The sequence below is a fragment of the Oratosquilla oratoria genome, chromosome 18 (assembly GCF_046742065.1).
Source record: "Oratosquilla oratoria isolate Oo_2021 chromosome 18, ASM4674206v1, whole genome shotgun sequence".
NCBI classification, from domain to species: domain Eukaryota; kingdom Metazoa; phylum Arthropoda; class Malacostraca; order Stomatopoda; family Squillidae; genus Oratosquilla; species Oratosquilla oratoria.
In genome coordinates, this window is record NC_134794.1 from 58,267,122 (window position 1) to 58,279,532 (window position 12,411).

A 12,411-nucleotide genomic window follows, 5' to 3' on the forward strand; every position below is an offset into this window, starting at 1 on the left:
TTTCCACAAATTCCGCACTGAAACAAAACGTGTCTGCATTTGGAACCCCCCGACGTCAACCTTTGCAATGTAGATGGTGTACCATTCCCAAGCATTGGTAAATTCTCCCTAGACATTAGCTTCAAAGATGAGTGCCCAACCATTCCAGTTACCACCTACGTAGCTGACGTTTACTTTCCTGCTGATATCCTCATAGGGTTGACATTGATGAAGTAACATAACATAACCATTTATCCTGCTCAAAATGGCATAATTTATGCAAATAATTTCCCCCTGCATTGCCATCAGCAACTTTCCACAAAGTCAACCACATCAACGTGGCCGAACAGGCAGAACATGATTCCACGTCAGTTGATTCTAGTCCTCCATTCAACTTCACTCTGTTTCATCGCATGAGGATGCACCAGCTGCTAGTACAAATGACACCACCACCCAAACCCTTTCCCAGGACCTTAACTCAGCTACTTTACTGACAGTTGTGGACTTGCGTTCCAAACATAACAGACACTAACTCTTCCCGCATGTCCAAATCAGCAAAACTGAAGACAAAACACCCAGTAAATGCCGTTGATCTTTCACTGCCTGAGGACACAACAAATCCACCCCAGTCTCGGAAGTGTTATCTACATTCAAACACACTCATGCAGTACTTATCAGCTCAAAGACGCTGTTCCCTCGTGACTATACAAAGACACACATACGAGTTATTCAAGCACAAGACACCGATGTACACTGTATGCCAGAAACTTGCCGTGTAAATGGCATTTCCCTGCTTTCAGCCATCAGTTCTACGCCAAAGAAAGGAGAGGTTATATGTGTAAATGATATTTTGACGCAGCCCGAAGGTTTTCTCCCCGTTTCTTTTTCTGCATGAGGGGATGGAGAGGGGGGTCGCCGATTAAATGAAGCGGCCATGCTGTGGACGAGTTGTGTCTCACTGTATTGCTTCTGACCCAGGGCAATGGGCGAGATCCAGGGATGACTTGTCATCCAGGAGGAGCCAAGAAAAAAGGGAGGGCAGGGTCGTGAATGGGAGTGGAATGTGTTGGGATGAAATGGTTGGGAGTGGAATATATGCCTTTTGACTTTGGTCACTTCCCTTGTAAGGGGGAAAAGCCATGGTATATGTATTATTATTATAATTATTATTATTATCATTATTATTATTGTTACCATTATTATTGTTATTATTGTTATTATTATTATTATTATTATTATTATTATTATTATTATTATCATTATTATCATTATCATTATTAATATTATGATTTTTATTACTATCATTATTAGATTGCTCCTTATTCTTGACTAGGCTAGAGCATTTCTATGACTACACGAGCTATATCGATAGATATGAAAATTTTGCAGGGTACCCCATATTGAACAGGACTTGTACGAAAGATGAGACCTGCTCGCTCACACCACACAGTCGCAAGAACCATCCTCATACTCTATGGGGTACCGTCATAAAATGGTGTGGGCCATTGGGCACCTTATAGTGAATAAGTATGTGCCAACTACGCAACTCACCAAAAACTGAGCGGCAAAATAAGATTATAAATGCCACACTATGGATAATACAGTACACAGGCGTTATAGTCTTCAGGGTCCAATCGTTTTGCCTCGTGTGCGTAAGAACAGTGTGCCACTGATTGCGATTAGGTATTGTTCATGAAGATCCACGTTTCGGACATAGAATAACCTGAAGATAATTTACTATTCTACGCGCGCAATGTGAGAGTCCGCGCACAAGGCATCAAACTGAAGAAGATTGTCAATGGTATTACGAGCAGACAAGAGTGAAAGATATTTTATGTGGAGACAATAAACGAGCGGAAGTGGAGTTGGTCAGGTCAGGTTGCCAGAAAGGAGGATGGTAGATGGATCAAGTGAGTTATTGATTGGATGCCACGAGATGGAAAGGTTGGAAGAGGACGTTCCAGTGAGATAATCGTCGCTTGAAGCTCCTCACTATCTTGCGTTCAGCGGTAAACTACGTACCGAATTGGTTGATTGATTGATTGATTTACTAATTGATTGACGCCACATGAATAAATAAGCAAATAAGAATAAGTATGATGATAATATTTCCATGAAAAATATTGGCGGGTCGTCATAAAAATTGTACTTTTATGGGAAAAAAAACTCACGTTTTTAATCCTGTTTGTGCAGGTGCTGGAAGAATTTTCTCCTTTTTGACCAACAGCAAAACAAGGTAAAAATAAATTAATATTGAATAAATCAATAAATACTCTTGAAACAGAAACACGTCAAATAAATAAAAATATTACTACAATAAAAGCAAAACAAGACAGCCCTCGATGAGTGTGGCATACGCTGCAGTAAATAAGATATTGCAGCTTAATGTGGGGTGAATTACAACAAAGGGAAGTTGTTCTAATACATTTTAGATGTTTGGTATATGATTCTAAGAATATGTGGTACATTTTACATTTCTTGTTTTTGGGACAACTTGGAAAACTTCAGTGGCCCTATGTATCACCTTCACCCTTTCCGTACACTGCACACTCCAGTAGGCCGCAGATGTAGCCCAGATGTGCATCTCCGGGTCGGCCGTATCCTGGTCACGTGACTCTGATATGATGGCCGACGTTCAGGTTATCTTTCGCTGGCCTTTCCACGGGTCTGTCAGGAAGTGGTCAGTTTCCCAAGGACAGGGGCAGGTAGGTCCACCCTATGCTTAACTGTGAGAGACCTGGATTATCGTGCAAATATATTTACACATCTAGATATACAAATAGCTAACCAAATAAATGGTAAGTATTAGTTAAAAGGTAAATACGTAAACAGAGGATGATAGAAACATTAAATATATGAATACACCATAGGGTCATTAAGATTGTAGCAAGGATTATACACCACTCAGCAAGAAAATATAAAAAGACAATCAGCCTAAAGTTATAAAGATGACAATGAGAGAAGGAAGCCAGTGTTAATGATGAAGAGAGTAATATAATCAAGAAATATAAGGTCACATTGGCGATAGTATTCACAAAGTGTCATTGCCAACAATAGGGATTATGATGATGGACCGTCTTCTCAATAATAATCGTAACATCGCGGTGAATACAATGGCAATGGTATAGTGCTGTTAACAACAGTGATCATGTGTGTGTTCGGGTGTATGTGTATTTATATATACAATATATATATATATATATATATATATATATATCTATATGCGTATATAAGTGCATGTATACATATAGTGTATATATGGGCATTATGTAGATATATGTGCATAAGTATGCATGTCTATATGAAAGTATGCACATATATTGTATGGATGTATAAATGGACGGTGAAAAGTTTGTATGTGTGCATGCATGTGTTCAGGTGGCGGCACACTAAGCATTTCTCGCTAGCATGCTACTTGCTTTTGCTACTTCGTTTGAGTAGAAACGACTTCGGTTACAATCTTTTGTTTTCAAATTTCCAAATGTTACGTATATATATATATATATATATATATATATATATATATATATATATATATATATATGTGTGTGTGTGTGTGTGTGTGAGTGTGTGTGTGTGTGTGTGTGTGTGTATGCATGTGCGTAAATGTATTTATGGAAGTACATTTGTATGCATGTATATATGAATGTACATACCGGTACGTGTGTGTTCGTGTAAGCCTGTGTCTTGATATGCTCTTCAAAATGGGGCCATTGACACAAGGGTATATTGATTGTCCCAAAATAGGCTAATGGAGGCTTACAAACTTTTTGTTTCAATTTTGTTTCCCAAAGTTGGTGTAACTAACCTTCGAACAAATCATATACCAGTTTTTCCCCTTTATTTTTTTACCTTGTGCAACAGTCTAAAGAGGAATAATTTTTACCCAAAACAATTTCGAACCTGATTTTGATAAGAAGCATTTAAGGATTGATTCCGATTGATGCTTGAAAGGAACGAGGTGAGGTGCATCAGGGTTTGTAGTAGATTGTAATTCGTCTTGAACTGACAGAAATTGCTGCTGGCAACTTTCAAATACCCTTCTCGACCGAGCATTAGCCTACTCACACCATCTTCCCATTTTTTATAATAATTACTCGCTGCTGACGTCACCAGCCCACATGCACCTCCAGATGGCCGCCCGCATACTCTCTACCCTCACGCCCACCCACCCAACCATCGCCCCTAGACCCCCTCCCTGCGTGCAAGCCCTTTATAGTGTCATATACACCCTTGTGACGTCATATGAGCCTTTGTGACGTCATTTCGAACGGAGACAAGTGGCGCGGAGTTGTTTAATATTGGATATTGTCGTCCCAGCCTTGGCAAGTAGGAAGTGATCGTAGCGTCTTTGCGCGGTCAGTGCTCTAGAAAGCGTTTATCTATTATATATATATATATATATATATATATATATATATATATATATATATATATATATATATATATATATGTGTGTGTGTGTGTGTGTGTATGTATGTATGTATGTATGTATGTATGTATATTTTATTTGTGAAAAATGTAATATCACATATCGACTGAAGAGGATTGCAGTTTGCAATTGAAATATATAGATTCCCTGTCCCCAGTCTTTTTTGCTCCAACTGTGGTTTTCACGTGATATAAATAAATATATATGTATATATATATATATATATTTATATATATATATATATATATGTATATATGTATATATGTGTGTGTGTATGTGTATATTTATTTATTTTTGATTGGCAACGTTACTTGAAGCCTTTAAAACAAATGCGTGGCCGCCACGCAAGTCAGAGGAGTGAGATGGAGGAATAAATATGTGGATCCCAGTTGAAGAAGTTAGTTTCAGTCGGGGCTTTTTCTTAGGTCAATATCTTGCTCTGTTTCTGGATGCGATGTCTCGCGGTATAAAGAAATAGATAAGGAAATATTCCTGTTTGTGAACGCTTATAAGGATATGCAGAGTAACAACATTTTATAAAATAAGAAAAGGAAGTGGAGATGTAGAATAAGGAAAGAGGACTGGAGTACTACGGACATGGAGTGAGAGAGCTGAGAAGGGATGACGTGCTTGACCGGGTGAGATGAAAGAGAGCTCCCGGAAACATGGACAAAAGTGAGAAAAGATGAATAGGGAGATCAGCCAAGTTCAGCTCCATTGCTCACGATCAGATCATCAGCGTTTTCTAGCACCCCACCCCCGCACAACATCTCCCATTCCTCCTCCCCCCTTCTTCCCCCAATGCTCGCATTGACTGTCACCCATATTTGCGTTCACCCTGCGGCGTCTTCCCCAGAGCTTTTGTGTTTCCTCTGCCATTTTCCCGGTATTGATCTCATCATGGCAGACCATATATTTCGCGCTATTATCTCCTAATCACAGAGCTTTGTCCAGTTCTCCTCCCATTGTACTTCTGCATGATCTCTGGTTTTTCGTCTCCCCCCTACACTAATAAATATTCTTTATCGATGATGTCCTTTATTCCCATACCACTGAACATTATTATATTTCTTCTAATAATGGTCGTTCCAGCTTATTTGTTTTTTCTTCGTCTTGTCAGTTAATCTGGGAACTTTTTCTTTCTGTGTCTCTGTCTCTCTCTCTCTCTCTCTCTCTCTCTCTCTCTCTCTCTCTCTATATATATATATATATATATATATATATATATATATATATATATATATATACATATGTCTTCCACTTGATTCCTTGTAATGCGTGTAAATTTGGACTCGTTTTTTAGAATATCATCAATTTTGGCTAGGTATTCTTCCTTAGGTAAAATAACGAATGAGGCACACTTATCAACACGCCTAATCGTGATGTCCGGGTTGTTTCTTAAGTCTCTTGCAGCATTCATTAAGTCTTTAGACAGGAGCTTACTGCAGTACGAGCCACGGCGTTTACTAGATTCAGCTAAGAGCTCAGCTTGTAAAGAAGGTCCAGAGGTGACAACAGTTCGTTTCCTTTCTAGCTCTTGAATGTTGAAGGTAAATAAAGTTATTGAATCCGTGAATGCAGTAACTGACGATATCAAACTGCCGCTATGAAGTGGAGATTATGACCTTGGATACATGTATGGTAATGTTAAATCCCATAAGCCAGGTAACCCATTACGTCCTGTCATCAGCCAGATTCCCACCCCCACGTATTCCTTGGCCAAAAGACTAGCCACCCTTCTGACACCATACGTTCCAGACAGGTACAGCGCGGCTTCTTCGTCTGACTTTCTGGAGCTCGTAAAAGGTTTAGACTCAAGCAAGCATATTGCCTCGCTCGATGTGGAGAGTCTCTTTACTAATGTTCCCATAAATTTAACTATTAGTTTTATTTTGGACAGTGACGTGTCTACCCCAAAGTTGAAAATCCCTGAACCAGCGCTGAAGTCCCTGCTGGAAATCTGTGCAAAAGAAGCTCCTTTCAGATGCCCAACAGGAAGAATGTATGTCCAAAGGGATGGCGTTGCCATGGGATCTCCGTTGGGAGTTCTCTCCGCAAACTTCTTTATGGACATCCAGAGGCCTACCACTTATTGCCGGTACATCGACGACACATTCATTTGTGTAAAAAGTGAGTCCGAGCTGCAGGTCTTACGCCAAACATTCGAGGAGAAATCCGGCCTACACTTCACCATGGTAAAGAGTGCAGATGGTGCTCTTCCCTTCTTGGATGTCCTCCTAAATGTCGAGGAAGACACAATTTCTACTTCGGTCTACGTCAAATCCACTAAATCTGGTCATTGTTAGAATGCCCTGACCGATTTAAAGGGACTAATATCGCGGCTTTCGTCAGGAGAGCTCTGTCCCACTGCAGCGAATGGAAAAACGTCCACAGAGAAATAGATCTGACGTCCCAAATGCTTGTAGACAATGAATACCCACACCACGTCGTTTCCTGTGTGGTCAAACGCACTATGAATAAGTGGTGTAATCAGCTAAACCGCCTTACAGATCAACCTGCCTAGCAACTAAATAAATTTATATTTTAAGTCCCAGATGTCAACCTCGTATAAGACCGAAGAACGCGTTATCAAGGACATATATATATATATATATATATATATATATATATACATACATATATATATATATACATATATATATATATATATATATATATTATATATATATATATATTTATACATATTGTGTGTATGTGTGTGTGTGAAGATCTGGAGTCTGGGATCCATGTTGGAGTGGGAAGCGTAAACCCCAGACTCAAGGTGGGAGGTTTGATTCCCGACGTTTCGGTCCTAGTCCTAGACAAGTTTCACAGTACAGTCTCTGGTTTAATACGAAATCATTCCAGCAATACCCCATGATTTTCCGAAGGCACTTAGTACCAGACATCAAGACGCCTCTTCAAGTCAACATTCAATGTCCATGTCTCACAGCCGTACAGCAAGACGGGGAGCACAAGTGACTTGAAGATTCGAATCTCAGTCATCCTGCATAAATAACGACAATGCCATATACGCTGGTTGAGAGAGTCCATAACACCATGGGCAATGGTAATCCTATTGGGCAATAAATGGTGTTCAGCGTATTCCCTGTGAGTAAAAATAAACCAGTGAACGCCGAACGCTCATCATTACTTACCACCTTTATTGAACCTCCAATGATCCTTCGAGGTACTTCCTGACATGACCCACCTCTGTTATGCACTACACTACCAAGGTATATAAAGCTTACCAAGACATTATTGTCCTCGCCACATGCATGGACAGACTGAACGGTGTCATCCAGTGGATCCCCAAACTTCTGGACGGTCTTGGTTCAAGAGACATAAAAAAAAAAAAAAAAAAAAAAAAAAAAAAAAAAAAAAAAAAAAAAAAAAAAAAAAAAAAAAAAAAAAAAACGAAAACTATACATAAAAAAAACGAAAACTATACATGAAAAAAAACTATACATGAAACAAAACAAAACAAAAAAACGAAAACTATACATTTCAGCTGCCAACTGCAGCCCTCGTCAAACACGCTATTTGAAGAGGGTTTCAGTAGGCAAGCGAAATACGAGTATTTAAAAGTTTTCATTTTTACCGCCTTTCACTCCGGCACTTGGATTTTCTTGTGTTTTACAAATGTGCTACTACATTTCTCTCTAGTGAACATATACATATATTTATGTATATGTGAATTAATTATTTTCCACACGGGATTCGAACCTTAGGCTGTGCAGTCACGTGACTTGGTACGCGCATAGGGCTCGCTGAATGATACTTTTTCTTTATCGACATAAGAGCCATCCAACAAGTATATACTGTAGACTCGTTTCGACAGTTTAGCTAAATCGTCTTATTGTTGTAAGAATAATTATCTTCTTTGCGAAAAGCAATGGCAGGATTGATTAATATACTCGTAGGTTTAATCCTCCTGCTGTTCCCTCGGCTGAATAAAATAGCCCGCTGTCAGCCGAAACAAATGCACAAGACCCTAGCATTAGTTTCCAGTTCACAATTTTCAACATATGAGGGCATCTTATATAACCTCCTATCTACCAAATACCAGACGATTCTATTAAGCTAGGAGGGGAGGGGAGGGCTCACTTACTTTAGGGCGGGGATAGGCAAGGGTCTATCCCCCTTAAATGAATAGAATCGCCCGTCTGTTGCCATACCATACGTATCCCGCAAAGTATAATGCACTGTTTCAGGATTTCAATGAGAAATCAGTCAGTGGGGGTAGATGCTGGGGCGGGGGGGGGGGTAAACTATGGAGTTTGATATCAACTGTGGGGATTGGAGAAGGGCCCCTCGCTTAGTCAGTATATATTGAAAATAAGGTATACAATAACGACATTGTCCAATGTGTCTGTTATTAATACCTATAACGTCTCCCGTGGTTTCATTAATTATCAGCCAAAAACCCCTAGGCGTCTTACACGTTCAGTATCAGAGAAATTACTTCAAAGTTGTCGATACATATTCATTTCATATTTAGGATCCCTGTACATTGCAAGCGGGCAGGGGAAGAGGACTGATAGACAAGAAATGGGTAATCATAGAGGTTCCAGGAAGCTCATAGGGGCAGGGAGTGTAGTCGGTATGGGGGAGGGGAGATAACTGGGAGGTTATGGATCTTGTGGGAGGTGGGGAGGGGCAACTAGGGGAGTAGGTGGGTAGAAAGAGGAGCTGGTTAAGTGCTTTGTTCCTGAGGAGGGGTGGAGGTTGGAGGGGAGGCTGTAAAGAGGAAGGGTCGTGGGGGGGTGATAGCGTAGGGTAGGAAGCTATGGAATGAAACTACTGTAGGTGAGGTGGGGTAAGGGGGGAAGTAGGGTAGGTTGAACCCGTCGTTCAGATAGGTTAAGGGAACTAGGTCTACGGCTTGGTTGTACCTAGAATGTAGACCAGGAAATAGTAATATATATCTCTATGAGTACAGAGAATGAACATAAGAAAATAATCCGGACACTGAGAAGTAGGAAAGCGCTGTACACCAACCGCCCCCCCCCATACCCCTCCCACCTTCAGTGTTTGACTACATTGGGGGATACAAAACCCGGTTACAGAAGATAGACTGGGGAGGTTGGTCGTCTGGCATAATGATCAAGGAATGCGTGATGGCAGTAACAAGAACAATGACAATAACGACGACAATGATAATAAAAAAGAAAATGGAATCGGAATTGTATGAACACGACAAGACAGCATTGAAGCCTAACTACAGAATTGGAAAATGAAGTCTAGGCCATGTTTCGTGTTAATTTATTCTATAAATGTAGATTAACGTGCGTGACAAAGATCCAGATTATAAATAAGGACATTAGAAAGTTTAGAGGCAAGGTATAAGCAAGACATAAGGGAGGAACAAAGGAGAAGTCAGGAAAGGATTGGAAAAGGAACGAGAGAAAACGGGAAGGTCGAGAGAAATGTTTGGGAAATGGGCAACAAAAATTAATACATTGAAAATCGACGTTAAGTATGTATAAATGCAGATGTCATTGGAAATTAGAATCGACATAAAGAATGACAGGGAAGGAGAAAAACCAAAAAAGTTCTGAGGAAGGATGGGGTAGGGTTAGGTTTGCGCGCAAGAGCAATCAGTTATTATGCCAACAGCAAAGATTGGAGCAACGGCGCGTGCAACGCATGCGCAGTGAGCCGGGCGTACTTTGCTCAGAGACTTCGAGCGAAGCTAAGAGGTTGGCGGTGAGGCCAGAAGGAAGGCGGTAAAGGCGTAGGAAAAAACAAAATCAAGAAGACGACGGTCGATCTGAGAGAACAGCAGACAAAAAAGTGTTAGCTTGTGTTGTGCTGACCTGAAAAGAGCAGTTGATGAAAGGGTGTTAGCATCATGTGCCTTGCAAGCTTGAGAGACCAAGTGAGATGCTAAAAACAAAACTATGGACTTGGGGAAAGGTTCGAAAAGTAGAGGCGATCTATAGTATATAGAAATATAGAATTTAAGAGGCGATCTATAGTATATAGAAATATAGAATTTATAGGGATAGTGGATAAAATAATTCATAAAATAGGTTCGAAAGAAAGGTGAAACGGGACAGAGGTGGAAACCATAGATTAAATCTAAGGTGCGATCTTAGTAGTAATGGTGATCGATAGTAATATCTTTGGTGAAGAGGGCAAAGACAAGACAGGGCACAAAGCTGGAGGATCATAGTAGAGGCGTGGACAAAAGAAGAAGAATAGTAAGAACTAGGCCAGTGGCGCAGTCGAGGACCAGGGCAAGATTCGAGGCAGGGGCGGGTGGGCAAGAGCGAGGGCGTAGGTGGGAAAGTGGGGCAAGACTGTCTCGGGGGCAGGGACATGAGCAGGATGCAGAGGGTCGGGGAGGGGGGGTGGTGGGGGCACCACGAAGACGAGCGGTGACGAGACAAGGCCTTTGTCTCCACCGAGGAACTTGCATTGAAATCGGCGAGATGATAATTACCCCTGTGACGTCACGACAGGGGTAGCACAACGAATGAGCGAGCGCCAGAGAGACCCGGCGCTGCCTGAGGGCGATAGGGCGAGAGGGGAGGGGAAAGGGGCGGATAAAAAGAAGGGGAAAAGAAAGAAGGGAGAGGGGAAGGGCAGTCACAGGAGGAGGAAAAAGGAAGTGGATCATGAGGGGAGTAACTTGAGTAGAAAAATAAGGAAATAAGTTCGAAGAGGAACTCGAGCAAGCAACTGCTTTAGAACTGAGAAAAGAGAGACGAGCTCTCGAGAATGGAAAGACAACGGAGGGAGGATCAGTATGAAAATGGAAAGAAGGAGAAGTAGAGAGGAAGAAGAGACGCTCGCAGAGGACAGTGAGATCATTGGGAGAAAAAGAGGTAAAGAGTAGGGGATGGATGAGAGGGTGAAATGAACTAAACTGAGGAGAGAGAGAGGGAAAGGAGAGTGGGAAATGAGAAGAGGAAGTGAAGGGGAAAGGATGGGAAGAGAAGGAGAAACTTCAGCAGTACTAGTGTGTAGGGTGGCTGAATAAAAGTATATGAGTCACTGTAAACGATCATATATTATATCAAAATGTGACAAAGCACCACAGTATACAATGCGTGCGTACAGTTAGGAGGTGGAGTTACAACTAGACCCCAAGCCTTGAGTTGGCGTGAAAACATACAGAAGCTCGTTTGGTTCTCCCTACAGACTGTCAGAAATGTAAATGAATAATACAATGACAATGATAAAATTAATATCCAACAAAATCTATGATAAAGGGGAAAACACATATCTCCTAATTGAACAATACGTTGGTATGATATTTAATACATAACAATAATTGTACGATGCTACAACGTACCACACCATTACACAAGAAAGGAAAAATGGAAGAATAAAAAGATGAGGAAGAAAATAAAGGAGGGGTGAACGAAGAGGAGGAAGAAGAGAAGAATGAGGAAGAGGAGGAAGGGCGTGGATGAAGCTAGGGAAGGAAAAGGAGGAGGGACAAAAAGAAAGATGAAAAAAAAGACGAGGAGGAAGGGCGGTGTAGAAGGAGGTAGAGGAAAAGCAAACTAGGAGGAGATTATGGAAACGAGCAGAGGGTGAGGAGTGACAAGGGAAGGAGGAGGAGACAAATGAGGAGGAAAGGGACATAAGTAGAGGAGGGGAATGAGGGAAGCAGGGAAGGTTTCTTAGATTAATAATTCGTTAGCAATAACCAGCACACCCGTCCTTGAGGATAATATCATCGCACCGAAGAGGTGGAACCTAAGAATTGGTCAAGAAGAGATTTAAGGTGGGAAGAAGCAGATCGGAGGAACAGTGGAAGTTCAAAATTATGAGTGTTCTTCTGTGAGTGAAGAAGGGGGTCTGAGGGAGGAGGTGAGTGTGTGTACAATGTAAAAACAGAAATAGGTTAGGAGGTGAATGAGAAAAGACGACGTGGAGACGGAAGAGGAGGACGAGGAGCAGGTGAAGTGAAGTGAGCACTCTCGAAAGCCTCTCGAAATCCGAACGGAAGACCTCAAAAGCTTTCGGAAATCTACCCCGAAGTC

At 41.1% G+C, this 12,411-nt stretch overlaps 1 protein-coding gene across 1 annotated transcript; it reads left to right on the plus strand.

Moving 5' to 3' along the window:
- Positions 1-6,045: 6,045 nt before the first annotated feature.
- On the plus strand, positions 6,046-6,717 carry LOC143034878 (uncharacterized). The gene has a single exon (XM_076201222.1). It carries the CDS (start codon positions 6,046-6,048, stop codon positions 6,715-6,717), a length of 672 nt encoding a protein of 223 aa, XP_076057337.1.
- The last annotated feature ends 5,694 nt before the right edge of the window (positions 6,718-12,411 follow it).

Bases quoted from the DNA above. Each gene is read 5' to 3' on its own strand.
- LOC143034878 (XM_076201222.1), top strand. From the start codon at position 6,046: ATGTATGGTAATGTTAAATCCCATAAGCCAGGTAACCCATTACGTCCT.